Source organism: Canis aureus, chromosome 10, assembly GCF_053574225.1.
Source record: "Canis aureus isolate CA01 chromosome 10, VMU_Caureus_v.1.0, whole genome shotgun sequence".
In the NCBI taxonomy this organism is placed as follows: Eukaryota; Metazoa; Chordata; class Mammalia; order Carnivora; family Canidae; genus Canis; species Canis aureus.
This window is the reverse complement of record NC_135620.1, coordinates 72,066,048-72,088,931: the sequence shown is the minus strand read 5'-3', so window position 1 is coordinate 72,088,931 and position 22,884 is coordinate 72,066,048. Positions and strand designations below refer to the sequence as shown.

The 22,884-nt window shown below is 54.5% G+C and overlaps 1 protein-coding gene across 1 annotated transcript in view; it reads right to left on the bottom strand.

Moving 5' to 3' along the window:
• The window catches only part of PAPPA (pappalysin 1), a 237,167-nt gene that overhangs the window by 17,824 nt on the left and 196,459 nt on the right, over positions 1–22,884 (bottom strand). The window contains exons 18-21 of the mRNA XM_077913087.1: positions 18,454–18,601; positions 13,925–14,034; positions 5,340–5,411; positions 620–718 (exon numbers count right to left, since the gene is read on the bottom strand). Coding sequence (XP_077769213.1) covers positions 620–718; positions 5,340–5,411; positions 13,925–14,034; positions 18,454–18,601 — 429 coding nt within the window. The remainder of the gene's footprint in view (positions 1–619; positions 719–5,339; positions 5,412–13,924; positions 14,035–18,453; positions 18,602–22,884) is intronic.

Sequence of the window (22,884 nt, the reverse complement as noted above, 5' to 3'; positions counted from 1 at the left end):
AATATGCAAAGGAAGAAAATCACAACCAAGACCACCCCCCCTAATTTTACAAGTGTGAAAAACCAAACAGGTTATAAAACAATTAAAGGCTATGATTTACCTTGTTAAGAATGTCCCATCTTCTCTCTGCCCCTAGATGTTACCCATACCCCCTAGAAATGCAAGTTCTCTCTAAGATTTTACCCTTTCTGGCCCCAGAAACTCATCTTTTCCTGGCTACCTTCCTGTTCCTTTCTCCTTATCCCTCAAGTCTCAGTGTCGATGCTGACCCCTTGGTAGAGCCTTTCTCCAGCCTCTGGCCTGGGCCCTCTCAGTGCTCTATCCTCCCCCTTATGAAAGTATTGATTACACTTGTACTTATCTGCTTCCACACCAGGCTCCAAGCCTTGAGGCTAACGAACCACATCTGCAAAGATCATCCATGAGTCTGCCCACCAGCTCAGGGCCCAGCACATGATATTAGCTCAACTACTGGCTCAAAGAACAAAAAATACAATACAGTACAGCACAGCGTGTGAGCAAGTGCTGACACAACCAGGGCCATGGGTCGTCCCACATGCCAGTGATCCTGGCTAGGAACCAGGAGAGACCTGCAGAGGGTGGCTGCCCGGGGGCCTACCTTCTTGGTCTTCACCGTAGAGGCACAGCAGTCCCCACCATCGTAGTTGCAGAAAGCTCGGTTGTTGATGGCATCACAGTAATTGTCTCCCATGAAGGGCTGCAAGGGGGAAGAAAGGCAGAAGGAAGCAGCCTGTTAGTAACCTGGAGTGGGTGGGGGATGGCCCTGCACCATGGTAATTGTTCGGCTCTCTCTCATCCTTTTAAAAACCTCTGCAGGCAGCTTGCCTGGCTTCAAATGCCAACACTCCCTTGGACAAAGTATTGCTTCTACCATTTGTAAAGACGTATCTAGCCACATTTTCCCCAACACAACTGTGGTTATGCCGGTAGACACACCTGTAGGCTAGGGTATGCAAAGCCACAGGACAGATCGCTCACATCTCTCTAAAGCTTCTTCATACTTGAAGAAATGATTAGAAAATTTGAGGACCCTTCTCCTACTTTTCCTAGTAGTAGGTAATATAAAAACACCATTTATAGTACGATATAAGCTGAATATAATCTGCACAAGACCTGTAAGGATCAAACCTAAGAATTCATAGGAACTTGGCGCAGTGGTCTGTGCATGATGGTGGGCTCCCTCCCCTCTAGCACTGGAGGACAGGTGTACTTGATGCCACATGCATTACATGTTTGCTGTCTTCTTTGTGAGGTAAGCCCTGCCATTCCCACTTTTCAGATGAAGATTCTGAGGCTCAGAGCAAGCAAGGGGCTCAGTCGAGATCACCCTGGCAGGGGCAGAGCAGTAATATAAATCTACTCTGGCTTCTTATTTTTTCATTGCCATTCGAGTCTGTATCAAGCACATATGGTTCTTTGCTTTTTTCCCCTGTGTTCCTCCAACACTGTGGTACCCCAAAGATGAGGGAGAAGATGATGGGGTTAAGTCATCACTGATCTGAACTGAGAGTAATCTTATGGGAGAGTCAGGAGTATATGTAAACCTCCTAACACCTTTGTGTCCCCGTCCGGGCACCAAGCATACTGTTTTCCAATGTCTGCTTAGGAACCTGCAGCTGGTGCAAGACTGTGAGGCCGTTGAACACATGTGCGATATCCAGTTCATCTTGGTCTCCCTATCACCTAGTTTAATGCTGGGTACAACTTTGGCTCTTAGAGATGTTTTTAAAATTGAACACATCGTATTGGTATATGGAAAGGCATTTGTCAGGGATCCAGAAAACATGGGTTCCAGCCTAATACACCTCAGCCAACTGGAGGGGTTACTTGGGGATTTTGGTTAAGTGGCTTATCTTCTATGGGCCTCATGACTCTCAGTTGTGAAACAGAGAGGCAGGATTAGTCCACTAGTTTCTCAAAGCAATAAGCATACCCCTCCCCACATCAAAAGCAATGCTGTGTGACCCTTTAACATAGAAGACAGTAAGACCTCCCTGATTGAAGTTCAAGTTGGGCTCTCTAATGCTCAAGTGACTCACTGATGGGAAAGATGTAATCAGTCAGCTAGGGCCACTGCATCTCAGCACAACCCCTGTGATCCAATGGTCTTTCCTTCCCACCCTGACTGTTATGGGGAAAACCAAGCTCACAAGGAGCCCCTCCCATGTGACATCCCTGAATTTTGCATTTCAGCTCCAAATTCACCGAGCCTTTGTGCTCCCAATTCATGATGCCAGATTCCACTTGATCACCATCTTTAGGGTCTAAAAAAAATATCTTAGCAAGACAGACAGAACCAAGAACAGGCGAGAGCTGTGCTCAGGTATATATGTGCAAATGTGCACGGCTATGAACACAAGTGTGACTCTGCTGAGTATCTGACAAAATGAACACGTTATTACATTCATATTCGAACAGAAGGGCACAAACAACAAACAAAGGATAAGCCCTTGGGATAAGTCCTTGGTTTTTCTCTGTGCCTTAGGAGATGTGCCTGTGGGATCTGTTCTTTATGACCTTTCTTATATCATTTAAAACAGAGTAAGGAAGGAAACCAAATGTTCCTTAGAATGAAAGGAACTGGCTCCGTAAAAGAGTAGCTGAGGAAGAAGAGAAAAAAAAAAAAAGATAAATGCATTTTTTTTTTTTTTGGCACCTGAAACAATCAATCTCCAGTCTCCTCCTTGGCTACCCTCCCCTACATGTCCTTTCCTGCAGCCACATCTGTGCGTCCCTCCACTCATCTTGTACTTGACCATATTTACTGAATGCCTACTACATGTGCTAAAGAAAAAGATACAATAGTCAATATAGATCGAGCTCCTACTCCTCCAGACCTTACACTTCAGCAAGGAGGCAGACTTTAATCAAATAATCACACATCTAATTGGCCAATTTCAACTCTGATGAGCACGACAGAGGAAAGGAAACATGATGCTGTTAAAGAGTAAGAGGACTGGACCTAATCAGGGAGCTCCGTGAAGGTGTCCCTTAGGAAATGACATTTCAGCTAAGATCAGAAAGATGAGCAGGGGTTAATTAGACGAGGGCGGAGAAGGGAAAATTCGTAGAGAGAGCAAATAACATGTGAAAAGCTCTGCTACTTAGAAATTTTCCCCATCCCTGGTATTTCTCATGGCTGCCACTACTACTGTGGCCTGGCAAGCAACTCACCCTTCGAGACCTAGCTCAAACCTCACCCCTCCAAAATGCCTTCTCTGATACCCCCAGGATGTTCTGTGCTTCTATAGCTTCTTGTACTTATTTTGGCTACAGCTCTCGGTACATATTTCAGAATTCTCTCTTTAACTGTTTATCTCCTTTGCCACACTGTGAGCTCCTGACGGATGAGACTCTGTGTCATCCTAGATTTCCTAGCAAAACGTGTGGCAATTTGAGCAAAACTTCACCGAACATGTGTTCCTTAAATGTTTATCCAGTAAAATGCTGCATGGATGGCTACACAGATACATGGATGGACAAGGGGCAAGAAGATACCACAGATGACTCTGGAAGAGAGCATAGTTTTCACTCGACTGAGATCATTGTGTTCCCAGAACGTAGAGTAGCATCAGGCACAGAAGAGGCATCGGTGAAGCTCTGATGCATGAAAGAGTGAAGTGACCACATTGGACACAGCTTGGGGTGGACGGCTCAGGAGTTCCCAAAACCCTTCCTCAATCTTGGCTACCTCTAGGGCATTCCGGGTTGATGGTTCCTCCCTAGTCCCAGAGTTTATATCTCTTCCAGGCGTTCTTTTCAGCCCCAGACAAGAGGCAAACTATAAGCTCTAAGCTAAGGAAGAAAGGAGATGAGGGGCACCTGCAAGGGCAAAGGCGATAAGCATCGTTGGCAGGGCTCAGAGCCTGACAGGTGAGGGTCTCCTAGGCCCCAGTGCTGAGTCAAAGGAGGATCGAATTCTGCTGTCACACTGGCTGCCCAGACCGCCGACTCAGCAGAACGAGTGCCCAGGTAATACAAGCTTCCTTTTCTCCAAGCACTGGACTGATCCAGAGAGATGGAAGGAAGCAAGAGCCACAGGGCCTTGGCCTTGGTTTTGCCATTCCTGGCTGAACCTTGGGAGAATGGGGGCTCTCAATGACTATAGCATCCAATGCCCTGAGAAGATGCCACAGGGAGCCCCTAGCCAATACACAGAAACAAAAGTGTGATCCAGGGGCTGTCTTGTGACACTTGCAGGTCAGGGGTGGTTCATGAGTGGGAGGTGGCCTAGTGGAGGAGAAAAAAGCACCAGCCTGGAGTCAGGAGACCCAGGTTCATGCTTTTGTGCTGCAGCTTTTAAGTTGTGGCTTTTATGCCCAACCTTGGGCCAATCCATCTCCTCTCTGACTCTCATTTTCCACTCCATATAATCATGTGTAGGGTTAGATCACACCAAGAACTCTTCCAGGCTGGGTATTCCCTCAAATCTTAGACCTGGCTACACCTTTCAAAAGTCAGGTACAGATCATCTAGAGGAGCATTTCTGACTCTCACATTCTAAGAATTTCACCAACTACATTTCCTAGAGCTCAATCTAGTCCGTTTCACATGCATTTTCCCGAGTGGGCTCTGAGAGGGGGGCACAGATATTTGTGTATCGACCTGGATGGGATTCGGGGCCACCTTTTCCTTGCCAGCTGAGAAGACCCACAAGGACTTGGGGTGCACAGAAATATATTTTAGTTCCAAAGGCAGTGTAACCCCTTAGGAATACAGATGACATTCTAAGTACCCTGGCCCTTTCCCTCCCCAGGCTTGTCACTGAGTCACAGAGACAGATCTCCATAATGCCAAGTTCCAGGGAATGATTCAAGTCAAAGGGGATCTTCACTTTCAGCTCTATGGTCGGGGCTAAGGTGGCCATATTACTTCTGGGGTTGAAGAACAAGTGAATGACAAACGTGTGGCAAAAGGGAGTGACCTGCAATTAATGGTCAGCAGTAAAGTAGGAATTAGAAAGAAAAAAAATGCACCCTGTGGTTCTATAAACATTAAATGTGACAATTTTGGTAAAATGCCTGGCATGTTATAGATGCAAAATCAATATGACCTCCCTCCCTCCCTCCCTCACAGATACAATATTATGTTGAACACTTCCTGCTTAGGAAGCAGGAAAACCTGGCTTGGAATCCCATTTCTGTTATATATTAGATGTATTTTTGAACATATCTGTTGGTATTTCTGTGCTTCAGTTCCCCCCATCTGTAAAATGGGTTTGCTCATTCCTGTCGAAGAAGCCTGTTAAAGGGATATTCACAGCACTTTGTAGGTATAGCAAATGGTAGCCATGATCAATATAACAACTAGGGACTCACCTCACAGCCTTTGACACAGTGAATCAGAGCAGGGTGAGGATACCACTTGAGACCAGCTGTGCAGACAACTCTCTGCAGAGAGAGGGAAAGAGCAGTCAGATGAGTGTGTGGCTGGGAGGAAGCCATCTCTTTGTTGGCACCACATTCAAGCACCCCACCTCTTCTTGGATCTTCCAAGTCCTGATTTCACCCTGGCATTTGCATGGATAATTCGCCCAGGTACTTGCAATAACAGGAACCATGAGATTACAATAGTATTTGTGTTTGTTGTAGGTATCATGATTCCCTATCTCCCTGGCACGAATAAGGGCTAAAGAAAAACAGAATTGGAGGATGAAGATGCGATCAGAAAGGCCCATCAGGCAATTTGTGGCCGATGTTTGATCCATGGGTGGAGCTGGGATCAGGGGGGGAAAGAGTAGATAGATGGGAGAATGGGGTAGCGCAGGGTTTCCCTAAGGAAACTGCAGGATCAGTGCGGGAGCTCACAGAGAAGGCAGGTACTTCGGAACCACCTTGGATCTAATGAATCCAAATCTCTGAGACCAGGGCTGGGGACTCCACCTTTTACAAACAAGGTTGCCAGATGATCCTGATACACATTACAGTTTGAGTGCAGTGGACCTGTCGCCATGCCATAAGGGCCCGCTCACAATTCCCTGCCATTGCCCTCACTTCCACACCCCTGTGACTTTGTTCCTGCTCTTCTCCTTCGCTGAAATGCCCTTTCCCCAACTTGTCTCCTGGAGTCTCTTTAGTTATCCTTTAAATTGCTGCTTAAGACTGACTTCCTCTTTGGTGCCTTCCCCAAACCCCTCAGAGACAGCGTATAGGTTTGCATGTATGTATGTATTTATAGCCTCCTTTAATAATAATAATGATTACTATGATAATGACAACTAAAATATATTGAGTTCATTTGTGGTGCTAATTACTTTATGCATTATCTTATTTATTACTCGTTACCATGCAGTGAGGTGGGCATTAATCTTGGGTCCTAAGGAGAATAAATTCCCCAGGCTTCATAGCTGTTTAGTGAAGAAACCAGGATTTGAAACCAAGCACTCATTTTGGAAATTATTTAAGGCAGCTCATAACATAAAATTCAGTATGAGGATAATTCTTAAAGGAGTGTATTGCGGGGGGGGGGGGATAAAATGAGGAAGGTAAATAGCATTAGGAACAGGGCTAACATGGTGATCCCAGAAACTCCTTTCTCTAGTCTGTCATAGATGCCTTACTTTCTATGCCAAAATTCCAATGATTTCTTTAAAAAATAGAATTAAAATAATCTGGAGGCAAATGCTTAGATTTGCAATGGGAAGTAAGTATGTCAGGGACCAGCATGGAGGTCTATATGATCAGCTCTTGCCCTCCTGGATGAGTGCCAGCTGATTAATTTTAATTAAGAAATGAACAGTCATATGGGCCAGAATATGGAAAATCATGTGACCGACCCAATTTCTGAAGGCAGACCTATATGGAAGCCCAACTGTAATTAGGTTTCTTGGTGAGCTTGGAACAAAGGGAATCCCTTGACTCCAAGGCTGGGCTAAGACTGGGTTGGTGCCTCTCTGCTGCATAGTATCTGTGGTTCGCCCTTGGATCATCCACACCTAGAATGGCAGCTGGCACCTGGAGGACGCCCATACCTGTTTTTGTTACAAATGAATAGCTAAATCTCAAAATAGAGATGATTTTATCAAAGGGCAATGTTATGTTTGCTTGTTTTCCGCTCTTCTAGAACATCAGAAGAGCCCTTACCAGGCCTAGCACAGTGTCTAGAGGCACAATTAAAGTCTTAGGACAAAGAGCCTAACCTGAAGATCTGACAAGCCTTGCCATGTGAAATCTGCTATGTAGCCCCCTCCTGCCCCTTTCTACCTTTCCCCAGTACACCTAGACAAGGTGAAATATGGGAAAGACCTTGGGCATGGGGTGTGTCAGATGTGGATGTAATTCAACTTGAAATTGCTTTGTAAATTCCTACTCTGAGGCCCAGTTCTCCTGTCTGTGAAATGGGCCCTGAAGGTCACATCAGGAGCTTGCCGTGATGATAACACTGAGATAAATGGTATGGGAACAGTTAACCTAGGACCTGGGTTTTAGTCATCTCTGTCCCTTCCGCGGGCCAGGCCTGGAGCACAGCAGATAAATACATGCCGACCAAATGAAGGAATTTGAGTAGCTCCAGTGCTTTCTTCTAGTTTAGCTACTTTGGTGCCCTCTGCTTCCCAGCTGCAGGGCCAGAAGTGGAGAGAATCACCTGCTTTCATTTCTGGGTCTGAAGGTCTGTCCCCAGCCCAAATCCAGGGATGCTGGAGGGCCACTTGGTAACGGCTCAGGAAGTAGAACAGAGTAGGCTTAGGATGCATGCGGGATCTGATGGCCATCCCTCCCCTTGCTTATTGAGAGCTAAGGTAATCAGTCTGTAAGAATGTCGTGGTGTGGTTGTACCAGTTTGTCAGCTCAGGTTTACCTGATGTGAGTTCAGAAAAAGGACTTTTATCCTATCTGCATGAGGCTGTTTATCTTTCCAAGGCTTTTGGATTTTCCACTATTCCTTAGGGCTGCACGTCCTACCTGTCTTGCTACAGGGTCCCTCTGTATGTGAGAACTGGGAAGCAGGCAGGCAGCGAGAGCTGAAGGAAAAGCTGGGCTATTTACACTACAAACTTGGAGATCCCATATGGGACCCCTCCAATGTCAGCCTTGTTCCGCCGGGTGCCAGTGAGACCTCTAGCCCAGTACGAGCGCTTCCAGACCAGGTTTTGTAAGACAGCTTTCATTTCCTGCCTTGGTGCACATAGGAAGAACTTACCGTCTGCAACGACCATCAGCTTCACCATCACCCCCACTACCGTCCCCATCACCATCGTCACCACCACCATCATCAGCAACATGGCACTGCCACCAACCCTGTCATCGTCATCCTCATCCTCATCCACCCAAGCCCTGTACTCATTATCTATTTACTTCTCACCATAACTACGAGAGAGGTACTATTTTTGAGTGTGGTTTACACAAGAGGAAACAGACCACAGAGAAGTTAAACAACCTGCTCCAGGCCATACGCATCGGCAGTGACGTTCAGGACTTAAACCCCACAGCTGTCTGATTTCCAGGTGTATACTTTGAACCCAACCCTCTCCTTGAGGTTCTCCGAGCCCCCAAAACTGTAAATATAAAATGGTTTACTCTTTTGCCTAATGGGAAGACCAAGGTTCAGAAAGGTGGAGGGGCTTTGAGACAAAAGTAGGGTGGGCGGGCAGCAAGTCTCCAAGATGAATCCCAGGGAAGAGGGGTCTTAGGCAGCTGAACACATGTAACAAAGCATCTTAAGAGTCTCCCCATCCCGAGGTTCAGATTGGACACCCCTTCTGGTACCTTGTAAGATGAGCCCTCTTTTCTCCCTAATTCTTTCCTTGATTGATAGGACTTTCTGTGAGGGAATGAGATCGTCTAACCCCTGTTTGCCTTTCGTGATCTGCTATGGAGCTTCTGGCTGTCTTTGAAAGCCTAGGCATTTTCCACCCTGAATGCCTTGCTTTCGAAGAACACCTGCCATTTAGAAGTGTATGATCAGTGACTGAGTGAATGAACCAGTGACCAAATGAGTGAGTGTATGAGAGTGTCCATGAGTGAATGAGAAACCCCTGGGTCCCAGGCACACCTGTCCAGCTCCAGGCTTCACGGCCAGGGCACCCAGGATCTCCCCTCTGTACACGGGGTAGACTGGACTTCACGTTCACTCACAACCCTTCTACCTCTGACTTTAGACTCTTGACAGGGTCTTCCACAGTGCTGCCTTCCCTTCAAGGGAGAAATTCTACATCCTTTGTCTACAAGTGTTGAGTCCTATGATTTGTAATAGGTAAGGTGGTCGCCCTGCAGGACAAAATGCAGGAGAACTAGCCCTGGGTTCAAACTCTGATTCAACTGCATTAGTTCTGTGGATTGGGCCGTGAAAACCCCTCAGAACTTCAGCTCCCTCACGTGTAAAGCAGTGACACTACCGATCTCCCTGGGGTACGGCGGAGGCAAAATGAGGCGGCATACGCGGAACTGCCTAAAGGTGGCCACATGCTCAGAGATCTTCAATAAATGGCTACTTCCTTTTTCCCCCCTTAAGTACCTCCCTCCCTTTCTTTTTCTTCTCCTGTCTTTCCTCTCTCCTTGCATCCTCTTCCCAGAAGCCATTATCAAATCTAAGGTCTCAGCTGTCCAGAGGGATGATAAGCTTCTGAGGTTGTGAGCTGCATTGGCTATGATCGAGTTGCAGAGCAGACTAGAGGTGCTCCTTAGGAGCTGGTGACAGAGAGGCTGGGAGTCCACCTCATCCAAAGGTTGCAACCCAACAGCCTGCAGGCTACACAGCCCACAGAAACGTTCGCTGTGGCACACAATGTGCTTGACAGAAGTCAAAATTATGTGCCAGTATTTTTTTTTAGAAATTTAGATATTTTATAAAGACTCCAGATTTCAAGAGAAAGTGGAGAATCTAGCCATACGAGGCACACATGTCCACACTGCCACATGTGCTAGAGCTGCCCCCTTGGGAAAGCAGGATGTGTTTTCCAGAGTTCACCACTGTCTCCACCATTCCCTGCGGTCTCTCCAGCTCTGAGCCCCAGGGACATTCCCATGTGTCCTTGAGTTTGTATTGTCTCGTTTATTAGATATGAGGAGGATTTCACTCTGCGTCCCTATTCCTCCAAAAGTGCGTGAGGGACTGGAGGCTTTCAAAGGAGAGAACTCTAAAATATAAGGAGATGCAGTGGATTTCCTGATGAAAGTAAAACTGAAAATTTCAGTACACTTGAAGCTAATATGATTTTATATGGCAATTGTACCTCAATTAAAAAAAGAATAAGCAAAGCCAGTAGAAGTTAGCTTGGTGGCACAGCCACCACCTGGCACGGGGAAGGGGCAACCTCTGCGGAGTCAGAGATCCCAACCAGTCATGGCTTCAGGAGTGGCCACAACCACAAACATTTATCAAATCGTACCCTTAAGGTCAGCATGTGCAGTGTATCTCCTTGAGAAGAGAATTTTAAGTCATTCCTTAAGGTGCGTAGTACGCACATGGGCGTTTGTTATATTTTCTTTAAGTCTGTGTGAAATATGTCTAGAACATGCTGCTCCTACTATTAATAATATGTCTGGGCATTTAATACCCGGGACGTGCCTGGCCTGCCTGATTCCCTCAGTGTTCAACGTTGCGACTCTTGATCTAGGCCTCGCTCATTCCATGGATGGGCAAACCGCGGCTTACAGGGGTGACGGGATTTGCCAAGGACAGCGAGCAAGAGGAGGCCGAGGCTTGCAGTAGAAATTCTACATGAATTCTACATGGTCACCTGACCCTGCAACTGCAAGGGTCTAGCGCACACCCTGCGCGCTTGGCAGGTCGGGCCTTCGCCGAGGCCACTGTCGTGGTGCACCGATCGTACCTCGGGATCCCAGCGTTGCCCTCCCACTCACCTAAGTGGGCATCGTTCTCGTCATACAGGCCGATACGTGTCAAGTACCCGAGATAGAGGCTGTCGTGCGACAGGCGCCAGCCAGCTCCTGTGGGCTCGGGAGCGGCAGTGGCGCTTCCTTCCCAGCTTTGTGTGCAGGGAGGGCCACCTGCAAACCCAGACACCTGCCATGTGTGTGTGTGGGGGGGGGCGGGGTGCTGGGGGTTATTTACACCACTGTAATGGGGCAATGCTACAGATCAGAGTTCTATAGGGCGGTGGCTGTCAGGGCGGGCGGAGGGTGGAGAGCCAGCTGCTAACTGTTTAGCAGCCCGGCCCTGGTAAGCGGTTGGTCAGCGGTTTGCCCTTATCCTCGTCACCCGCCCCGCGGACACCGCACAGGGAGCTGGGGAACCGGCGGCATTGGCCGGGCTGGGGGCTCCCTCCACTGCCCTTAGGCAAGGGGCTTCCCTCGCTGAGATCTCATTTCCTCCACTGGGAAAAGGGGAGCGAGTAAGAGCGACCTCACAGGGTGTGAGGAGGGGGCTGGGGGCGGGCAGAGGGGGCCTGAGCCTGAGCTGATTCAGGGCAGCCATCCAGGAAATGTCCTGGCCCCTGTGTCCTTCCCCGGGGACCCAGGTAAGGGCAGGTGGAGCAGAGCCTGGCTCCCACCCACCCATCGGCCTTGCGCTGGTCCGGGAGGCAGACTGTGGAGAGGGGGGGTCCCAGGGGCCTGCCCTGCCCTCGGGGTGGGGCTGCTCTGGCCCAGAGGAAGGGGGGCCTTTCCCTGGCCCAGAGGAGGGGGATCCTGCCCTGGCCTGGAGGAGGGGGGGCCCTGCCCTGGCCTGGAGTGGGGGCCTACCCTGGCCTGGGGGGGCTGCCCTGGCCCAAGGGGGGAGCCTGCCCTGAGGGGTAGTGGGGGAGCTGCCCTGGACCAAGGGTGGGTAGGCTGTCCTGGCCTGTGGGGGGCCTTCCCTGGCCCAGAGGGGGGTTGAGGGGGGGCCCTGCCCCGGCACGGAGGCCTGCCCCCGCAGCTCTGTTCCTACCTTGCTCTCCCGCACGCAGGGCAAGGGTGCGGCAGAGGCCAGCTTCTCAGCCCTGTTCCTGGAAATCATCAATCTCTGCCCTTCACCCTCCTCCCCTTCTCGACCACATTTCTTGCCTCCTGGATAATGAGGCCTCGGGAGACCTCAGAGGTCTGAGCCTCGTTCGGGCGCTCTCCATAGGCCCCGCATCAATAAAGGCGGCGAGCGACCCGGGCGGGGCGGCGAGCGGCTGGTGGCGGGTGGGCGGCTTTCAAACCCCTGGATTTATTTCGCCCTGAATTATAACTGAACTCTGGTGCCCAGGGCGCCCCGAGGGAAGGGTGGGAATTCACCCCGGGGCACAGTAGAGGCCTGAGTGGAGCCGGACCAGGGGAACCGGGTCTGGATCCCAGGCAGAGAAGACCTGGGCTCCTGGGGTGGGAGGGAGCTCCTGGGTCTGCTCCGTGTGCCCGTGTGAGCCTCCTTCCCCTGTCCCCGAGCCTGTGGAAGTCGGGGGGGGGGGCTTAAGGGGGGAAGGGAAGGGAGGGGAGAGGAGGGGAGGAGAGGGGAGGGGAGGGGGCGGCAGGGCTTGATCCTGGCTCTGAGGCCTGTGTGACCTGGGCCTGATGCCCTTCCCTCTTGGCTCCTCAGCATCTCCACCTGCACCATGAGGGGCTTGCGCTTGATCGCCAGCGTCCTCGAGATTCCCACATGGGGTCCTGCCCACTCCCGGGCCTGCGCAGCCCCGTGATGCTCCCCCGGGGCACCCGTGTGAGAACGGGTGTGGGGGCTCTGGGTGTGCCAGGGGGAAGGGCACGCAGGGGACGGAATGGATGGGAGCAGGAGGGGAGGTTAACAGGGAGAAGCCAGGGAGGCGGGAGGGGAAGGAGGAAGGGGGGGCGCCAGGTGGAACTTAGTGACTGGCTCTTGGGAGGGTGGAGAGACACATGGGGCGGAGACAGACGTCCCCCCCCGCAGAGGGTACAAGCGCTGGAGACCAGGCACCGAGGCACCTCACCAGGTGGTGGGGGAGGAGGAGGAGGGAGGAGGAGGAGCAGGAGTGGGGCGCAGAGCAGAGCGGGGTCCCGGGCCAGCACCAGCCCCCAGGCCGAGTGCTGAGTAAGGCCTCGCCATCACGCCCTCAGCTCCTCTGGGAAACCGTACACCTCGGATCGGGTTCTGCGCATCCGCACATCTGTGGCCGGAGGGCAGACGGCGGGCCCGGCCCGGGCAGAAAGGCCGCAATGGGGACACAGCTGAACACCCCTGCGGCCCGCCTCCCCCACTTCACCTTCTGCAGGAGGAGCCAGTGCCCAGAATGGGTGCATGAGGCCCGGCATCCGCGCTGGCCCTGAGGGCAAGAGTGGGCTCCCAAGTCCGCTCGAGGGCCACAGAGTGACCAGGTGACACCCAGGCGAGTGGGAGCGGCCGGCCCCAAAGGGGACCTGGGCAAGGACGGTGGCTGCCAGGAGGCGGAGCCCCCACGGCCTTGTGGCGGGCCCATGCCAGCGGGACCCTGGGAGCGCTGCACCTGCCCTCGGCCCGGGCTGGAGCCCCCACCCCGGGCACCCCAGGGACTGCAGGCGCTGCCTCCACTCGCATGATTCCGAGGTCAGGACAACCCTGTGAGCTGCGTGCGGGCCGCGAACACAGTGGGGCTTCATCAATGGTGGTAGCGTCCCCGTTTCACGTGTTCATCACGTTCTCCCTAAACAAGTAACGCGCGGAGAAGCGGAGCAGAGATCGAGGCCCGGGACGCAGAAGGCCTTCCGAGGGCTCTGGGGAAGCCACGCTGCACCCTCCGTACGAGGACAGGCCGACACACATGGGCTCGTGACCCGATTGCGCTGTGTCTCCGTATCCCCGCCCCTAAGCCAAGGACCACCGTCCTCGTATTCCCAGGCTGTCCTCATGATGCCCGGACTGTAAAGGAAAGGTCCCCTGCACAGCCTGGCAGAGGGGAGCGGGCCACGCGGGCGGCGCCCACCCCACAGAACAGGTGCCACACGTCGACCACTGAACGTATGCAAGAGGGCCAGTGCAGGACCAGGGCACAGTGAGTGTCGAAGGGGGCACGGGGGACAGCGCCGTCACTCACCTCCACGCGTGTGGGGTTCAGCCAGTGGGGGATGTCCCGTACGGTCACGTTGACTGGCAGGATGATGGACTCGCTGTTGTGGTCCAGGCACGAGGTGACACACTCCGACCCTGCGGGGAAGCACAGCGTGAGGCCGCAGCTCAGCTCCCCTGGCCCTCGATGCCAGGGGCAGCTCTCCCGGGGTGGGCCCCGGTGGCCCCGGTCCCCAGGGGAGCTGGCGATCCCGGCCGTGAAGACAGCTGATAGGCGTGAACTCCCCGCAGGGCAGCCTCCCCGGCGCCGTTCTCCTCTCCAGTGCAGCCTGCACCCGCGGCCACCTTCACCCTGCGCCTGTTCGCCACACCTCTCTGCTGCCTGAGGACAATCCCAAGGCTCCCCAGTAGCGAGACAAAGTGTGATCCCCCTAGCCCGGCATCCGTGGGCTCCCGTGGGCTCCCCAATCTCATCTCCCATCAAGCATCTTCATGCGTCGGGTGGTCCAGCCGGGTTGCCCTAGGTTTCCCATCTGAGTCCCACAACCCCGTGCCTCTACGTTTCTGCTCCCACTCGCCCCTTCCCCTGAATCACCCCCATCTGCCTTCTCAAGGCCAAAGCCTATCCGTTTTTCAGGGCCGGATTCACATCCTCCCAAGGCGCCCGCCCTGATTTTTGTGCCCGAGTGAGAGAGGTGTTTGGCATTGACGAGTCTCTTGGGGCCGACCTTAGCCCTCCCTGTGCCCGGCTTTCCGCCGCTACGGTGATGCCCTAGAGGGACAGGGATCAGGGGGCTCTTCTGGGAGCCCAGCCCGGTGCCTGACACCCAGGCCCCCTGCATGTGAGCTCGGCAATGCAGCCCAGTCTCTTAGCCCTCCCTCTCTTCTTGCACAGGACTCGCACACGTGCCTCCCTGCGCCTTCACACCCTTCCTGCTCTTCTTCAACTCATGCACTAAGAAGCCCCCCCTGCCCCCAGCTGTAGCACCAAGACCACCCTTGAACACTAAGGTCACAACACACAGCAGCTCTACTCTATTAGCCATTCTAAGGGCTCCCTTCCAGGGTCGTGTGTGCATGTGTGAGGTCTGTGTGCGTCCACCCCCTCGCGCGCACGCACACATGTATGTCGGCATCTCCTGGGGCCCTGCTTGCTGCCGCCTTGTCATCCTCTTCAGTCTGAGAGACTCACCAGGACCGAAGAGGGGATGACCTAGGACAGCGTTTAAAACCTCTTCACTTTAAACACAGGGACACCGAGCCCAGAAGGGGCACCGGCCCACCTGGCCGTGCGGGTGGTTTCCATAGGTCGCGCGTTCTCCCGAAGGTGCGGCGCTGCCTGGCAGGTTGTCATCGCACCCATTTCTCAGGTTAGAGGAGTGCGCGGAGCTCCGGCTATGAGCGAGCAGGCGATTAGAAGCCCGTGAGTGAGAACCCACGTCCCTCTGCCTTCCGGGCCCAGCAGTAAGTACAGTGGAGCCCAAGAGGGGAAAGGGAAAGGAAGGGAGAGGAGACACAAGAAATGAGGGTGGTGTGGGGGGCGGATGGGAAAACACCAGCAGGTTGAGCGACAGGAACAAGGGAGGGAGGTCACTAAGCAGCTGGAGAAGCTCAGGGCTGCGCATGTGTCATGAGGTCAGCTCTAAAGGGTTTTTAGGGAGCAAGAAGCAAGGCTGTGATGATAAAATTCTCCTCTTCTGCAAAAGCAAGAGGCAGCCTTGGAGGAAAAGAAGACAAGGGCCATCTTCTCCCAAGAGCGGGGACAAAGGGGAAAATATGGTCAACACGGGAGGCCATGCCTACCCCAGGCAGCAGCCCTGTCTCCCCTTCCCGTCCCTGCAGCTCCCTCCCCTGCGCTCTCCCCACCTCCCCACCCCCAGGGCTGGGCCTTTAGAACCAGGCTGCTATGTTGTGATATATGAGCCCGAACTGGCATCATTACAGAGGGTGATCTCACCAGGCCCCTGCCTCTCCTTCCTCAGGAGGAGGAGGGAGGGTGGCAGCCTGGGTGGCAGGAGCAACTTTCTGAGGCCCCTAACTGCCACAGGAGCTGGCCTGTGCTGCCTGGGGAGGGGCCCACAGGGGGCCGCCCTGGGGGGCTCCAGCATGTGTCCTCCAGCCCCCAAGCCCACAGGAAGGGACGCACACACTGATGATAAGGCCTTGGATTAGATCCCCCGCTTAGTGAGGTGGGCTCTCCCCGGGGAGGGGCCCAGCCTGGGATCAGATCTGGGGGGGGGGGGTCCCGGGAGGAGAGGAAGGGGAGGGCCCCGGAGATCAGCAGGTGCAACCTGCTTTCCCTCCTTCCCAGTGGTTGTCTCCCAGCGTCCCACACTGCCTGTGCCCTCTTAGCTCCCCCACTTGCCCCCCCAGCCACCCCGGGACCCCGGGGACCCATATTCATCAAAGGGGCATCTGCATGGCAATGGGGACAGCGGGACAGGGAAGGCCATTCAGGTTCCCGTGTCGCAGTGACTTCTTTCCCTGTCTGCTTGACCCTGAAAAAGCTCAGTGGGCAAAGGAATGCTCCTGCCACCCGTCCGCCTGCCTCAGGCCGGGCGAGCGGAGGGCCAGGCCGTGTGCAGCTGTGACGCGTGCGGGCGGTGCAGGTACAGGGTGGCCCCAGGGCATATTTGTGTGCATGCGTGTGAGCCCTGTTTGCCTTCTGTGCCTCTCTCCGTGTACGTAATATGCTTCGGAGCATGAGACGTGTCTGTGCTCGTGACATGCGTGTGATATCACACGTGTGTGCGCGCGGTGTGCAGCTCCGTGTGTGTTGGGTGGTGGGTTTGTGCAGACTCTCCCTCTCCTGCGTGCCCGCCGGGCATGAGTTTATGATGTGTGTGTTTGGATATCTGTGTGGTTGTTAAACATTTGTGCTTGTGTTTATTTTTGCACGTGTGAACATATCTGAATGTGCCATGGATCTAGACACACAGGAAATCTCTTTTTATAAGGTTTTTTTTTTTTTTAAATAGAAGTAATTTAAGCAACATTTCCCCCCACCCCCCGCAGGGCCACTTAATGCCAGTCATGAGTGTCACTGAATACTCATTAGTGTATATCCTGACCGACCTGGAGGTAGGAACCTCGTCACCGACATAGAAGTGTCTAGAGCCACCCCACAGGAATGACGGAGGGAAGGCCGCGGAGGCCTCGGGGTGGAGCGCCCAGCGTGACCAGCTGCTGCGCCTACGGCCCCAACCCCCTAAAATGCCTGTATTGACAGACCCCACAAGGTAGCCGCCTCTCTGCAGCATCCCGGCTGGGGTCCTCTGGATCGGTGGCTCTGTGGGAACGTAAAGGACCTTCTGAATCCTCGGAGAGAGCAAACCATTCCCCCGGAGGTGCGCTCACCCGGGGCAGGTGCTCTGGACGACGTGTAGGAGTGCGCAGTCCTACGCTAGGCTCCGTGTTTCCATCTCTGAAAAGGGGTGGCCAGGCCCCACACGCTCCCCCCACCCCACCCCACCCCAGGCCTCGCTTCAGGACAAGAAGTGACAGCTCCCGCTTTGCTGGGTGCAGAACTGGTTGGCTCTGTGCGACTGGGAGTGAGTGTGCACATGATAACCTCCTGCTCCAGACATCCCTGGTGATTATCCCATAAATCACACCGGCCATGAGAAAGAACATCCAATTCCCTGGGCTTTTCATCATGGTCAATTAGGGACTCGGCCCCAGAGGTCAGCATCGCCGCCCTCAACTGAGGTCACACTCAATGCACACCCAGTTCCCCAGAAAACCTCAGAGCCTGTGATTAATGCATCTGTCCAGACGCCTGGTCCCAACCAGGCAAATCCCTGGCACCAAACCGCAGGTTGTCTCCCCTCACTGTGAGCACTTTGTGAGCCAGCCGCTCGCCACACAAACAGTATTCTGAACGCGCTATTTATCCTCTCAGTTGGAGGCAACCGAGGTGCCAGGCAGGGAAAGATCTCGGGCTTCGGAGTAAGAGAGACGTCCGGGTTCAGGGCTCGTTCTGTTACCCCGTCAGCGCTCAGTGTCCTCATCCGTGAGAGCTCACTGAGCAGGTAAGAGCCAAGGCCTCTGCTGTGCTCCGTGCTCCCTGCAGGGCCGGACCCCCAGGAGGTGCTCACCAACGTGGGGTGCTATGCAAAATTTAGGATTAACAAAGGCAGCTACGCCCCACCCCTCCTGCTTTCCGAAACACGATGTGTGCTTTCACATCTCCCTCCCTGGGCACCACGGGGCTCCTTGACGGATGGCCATTTCCTGCCCCACAAGCTCTTTCCCATCCCTACATGAGCACCCCTCGTCCTGGGAGCTCCTGTGTCCCCCGACACCGTGGCCGGCTTTTCTGTACTCCCGCATGACCCTCGGCACTCACCGACCAGCGCTTCTCCAACATTCGTGCCCTTAGGTCTCTTTCTGGGAGCACAGGACCTGGCCTCCCATCAGGACCTGGTCTCTCTCATCTCTGCTTCCCTCATTCAGGGCCTCACGGGCTACAGGTGCTCAGCTGCCCAGAGAGGCACTGGCCCCGGGTTCCCAGCAGGACCCGTCCCTCCCACGGCCACCCTCGCGCGCCCACTGTACCTATGGCGTAGCCTTCCGGGCACTGCAACTTGAGGTTGCTGTTGAGCTGGTCCGGGGCCGAGCACTGGCCTTGCATCTCCTGGCACAGGTGGAAGGAGCCGCTCCAAGTGCCATCCTTCCGGCAGTGGATGATGTTGCTCCCGCGTCCCTGAGCACCAGAGAAGAACAGTCAGGACGACCGAGAGGGAGCGCCACCCTCCACATAGCAAAACCCCTCGAAATAAAAGAGGAAGCAGTTCCTCATCTCCCCAGAGCCCCAGAAGTGCTCCAGAAACAATTTCTTCACCACGGTAGGCACCCGATCACCCTAAAATAGAGGCACTGCTAACATCTCTGCTTGACAGATGGGGAAACTGAGGACGCAGCGCGGGAAGAAACTTGTTCGAAGCTCCCCAGGGAGCCTAACTCCCATGTTTCCTGAATTGTAGCTCTGAACTCTTTCAGAGATCTCCATCCAAAGGGTTTGTTTTGTAGAATGGGCACCACGCAGTTTCTTGGCCTCCTGAAGGTGGTGGGCGCCTGCGGTTCGCAAGCAGGGTCCTTCCTCTGCGTCCCCCTTTCAAAGCCTGCGACTGTAACGGGAGGTCCAGCTCTGTGGGTATTTCAGAACGGCCCCTGAACCCAAGCACTCCTTCTTAGTGCCCAGTCGGTGCCCAGCTCCGTGGGGTCCAAAGGGAGAGCGAGAAAGACAGGCACGTGAGAGGCAGCCACGTCCGTGCCACTGTGCTCGGGGCAGCACCGCAGGGACCCGGGGACAGGGATGGGTTGTGCGGGGCCAGCAGGGGAGGAGGCCCTGTAGAGGAGCCATATATGGAAAAGAGTTTTCACGGTTGCGTAGAATCATAGGCAGAAAAGGGCTAGGAAGACCTTCTGGAAGGCCAAAGGGGACGTGCGAGTGCAAGGAAGTGCAGCAAGCAGCAGAGAGCTCCCGGGTAGGGCGGATGCCGCTGCGGCCTTCGGTGTCAGCGGATGGAGTTCGGGCTCTGCGCCCTGAGGATGGAGAAGCACGGGGGGCGTCTGGGCCGCGGCTCCTCCAGCGTAGAACAAGCTGTGTATCCTCTCCCTCTCTCAAGCTTTTGATAAGAAGAGAAACTCTAAGTGAGGCCGGAGGAGCTGAGCGTGCCGCACCGGTGCAAAACTCCACGCCTCAGCTGAGCTTCCACGCACAGTCCCGCCTCCAGCATCCTCACGGCCTGAACTCTGGCGCATCCTCCATGTCTTTGCTCCCTGCAGCATCGCCGCGAACCTGGGACTTTGGTTTAAATCGTCTGCACCCTCCAATGCGCCCCGTGCCATCTCCCCGGGCCGTGCCTCTGCCCCCGTGCCCCTTCGGGCTGCTGCGCTTCCCTCCCCGCCCGAACGCATTGTGTGGCACGGGCCGCCCTGTCCTAAGGCCGCTCTGACGGTGCAGAGCCTACTGCCGTGAGGTCTCTGACACGCGCTGCCTTTTTATCATCCATTCCCGCCCAGAGGATGAACTCCTCGGGGCCCAAGACGGTGCCCCACTTGCCCCGGCCTCGGGGCCTTCCCACTGCACGTGACATGTCCTGACCACTCGGCAGAGATTTCTGCTCACTCGAGAATGATGTGCTTCACAGAGGATGGGGTGAATAGGCAGAGAGTTACGGGGTGACTTTGTTCCATAAGCAAGGACACCAGTGAACTTGCAGGGGAGGGAATAAATGGACCAGCGAGCCCGCGACGACATGGGTGCATGAGGCGAATGGGGGACTCCGTGAATGGGTGCCCGCCGGGGGAAATGAATCCACTCTCCGAAAGGGCTGATGCAGGCCGAAGCTCCCCTGTCTGAGAAAACAGCTGCAGGGAGACAGGATTCAGAAGAGAAGGGGGTGGGGGGCTCTCTCGGCCTCTCGTGGACCTTTCCAACTGCAGTGGAAGCCTCTGTGGCCACGGGACAAGGGTGGCCCATCCCAGGCATGCAGCTGTGGGACGTCTCGCAGAGTCCACCCCCAGAGGTCAGAGGTCCCGTGTGAGCTCAGGGAGGGGTTAGGCAGCTTCATGCGGCTTCAGAGAACCGGCTCTCCCTCCCAGAGCCCCAGGCCCCGGGCCCCATGATTCTGTGGGGCCCTCGGGGGAGTAGGAAATTGACCCCAATTTCCTGGAGCCTTGGCCTGGGCCTATGATGCATTTGGCCTCCAGCCCCCGAAGGGCTGCAGACCTCAGCAGTACGTGGGCCAGAGCTGGCGGGGACCTCGGTTTGCAGCAGAGAACGTATCAGAACTAGCTGGAATCTGCTCAGGGAATTTCAGCGCGGAGAAATCCACCGTACAAGGCTCCACCGAAGAGGACGGGAGCACAGAGGCGCTGGCCTTGCTGCCTCCAGCCTCCCTCCCTCCTGCCCAGTTCATCAGGCACTTTCCGCTGCTGAGTAAATCTGCTTTTAAAAGCTGTGGCATCCTTCAGCGAAGACGCCTCGGCCTTCCGAGCAAGGCCCGCCGCGGGGGCTGGCTCTCCAGGATAACACGTCTGTCCCCCTCTCTCGCTCCGTCTAGTCTCAGGGTTAGCTCGTCTCTCCTGTACGTGTTCCTTGCTTCCCACCTGCACACCCTTGCCCTTGCTGTGCCCTCTGCACAGCAGACGTCCCAGAGCCCTTCCGGATTTCCAAACTCTCCTCCAGGACTAGATCTCAGTGCCCTCAGGGCTCGCCTCCCAGCCAGTATGGAGCCTCAGGATTAACCACTGATGATAAGTCTCGTGTGACCACGGAGGACCTGACATTGAAGATGCAACCTGAGAGACCCGAAGACCCGCGGGCAAGGCGCCCGCCGGGTACGCCTGGCTCCGATCGCACAGTTCTGCACACCGGGGTGAGCTCTCTTCCAAGAGGGCTGAGCATCCCTCAGCAAAACACCGTGCTCTCCGCGCCTGTGACTCCGTCTGTAAAAAACCACGAGGGCTCTCTCAAGCTCTCATCAGTCACACAGGCCCACCGAGCATGAAAGGCACATAATCATCGTGTTATCAAATACCCATCACGCGCCAAGGGTTTTACAGGCATTTAGAGATCCTTTTAGCGACACAGTAGAGTAGAAATTATATCCGTGTTACAGATTCAGGAACTGAGGCTCAGCCAGGAAGCGAAGAAGCGAGTTTTGAAACGGTGCTGGTGCCCCGGTTGGGAGCGCGGCCCCACGTGCCACCACGGAGATTCGAACGCCAGCCCCGCACCTTCCGCGTGGGCTGTGACGACTCTGCTGTGGCCGCACAAAGGGCACCTCTGCGGTCCCCACGGAGGCCTGGGCGCACTACGGATCCCCGTGCGCTCTTCACGTCCCGCTCCCGCGGAGCCGCCGCAAATCCCTGCTAAGGGTGTCACTTGGTCCACAAGCACCTTTAGCCCGTGGCTCCGCTGCCGCAGGCATCTCCCACGGGCCATGCTCCCCTAAGCACCTACAAATCCGCCACCCTTCCCCGTGTTCCTCCCGTGGAACCAGCCCGAGGAATCTATCATCGGGCAGCTCAGGAGCATCGGAGCGGGATTAAAGATGCCGGACTCTGGGGAACAGCCGCAGGGATGTGGAAGGGGAGCTGGGGGGCGGGTGGGGTGACCCGGGGACGGCACTGAGGACGGCACCTGATGGGAGGAGCACTGGGCGCTACCCTAGGTGTTGGCAAACTGAGTTTAAATTTTTAAAAAATGGGCAAAAAAAGAATAAATAAATTAAAAAAAAAAAAAAAAACATGGGCAGCCTGGGTGGCTCAGCAGTTTAGCGCCGCCTTCAGCCCAGGGAGTGATCCTGGAGACCCAGGATCGAGTCCCGCATTGGGCTCCCTGCATGGAGCCTGCTTCTCCCTCTGCCTGTGTCTCTGCCTCTGTCTCTCTGTGTCTCTCATGAACAAATAAATAATTTAAAAAATAAAATACATTTTAAAAATATGTAAAAAATGAATTAATTAGAAGAAAATAAATAAAAATGAATCAACGAACAAGTAAATGTTGGGACAATGAGCACTTCTCCCCGGCTGTCTGGGGACGGAGTTCCTGCCCTGGGCCACTGGCCTGCCCTGGGAATGCTTGGGGCGCCGTAGGAAGAGCAGGGCTCCGAGCCGTCAACACCACCCACTTGTTACCATGGGCAACAACTTAGCCTCAAGACCTCTTCCCTGATGGGGTGGGGTGGGGGGTGGGGGGTGGAGGGACGTTGGTTTCTTTTCCAAAGGTCTGTTGTTGTCAAAATGAGACAAAGTCCGGGACACCTGTGTGGTCACCTGGCCACACTCAGAAGCTAAGAAGCCGTTGCCACCGAGGTTCTCGGGCTTGGTTTCTAGAACTGAGAGCACTAGACAGTCACGAGCTGCCCAGTGTGGTGGCTGCTGCATTAGCGCGGCTCTTGGCGTTTACATTTGAACCACCTGAGATTAAAGAGAGCGTAAACCTTGGTGGCTGGGTCGCTCCAGCCACGTGCCCAG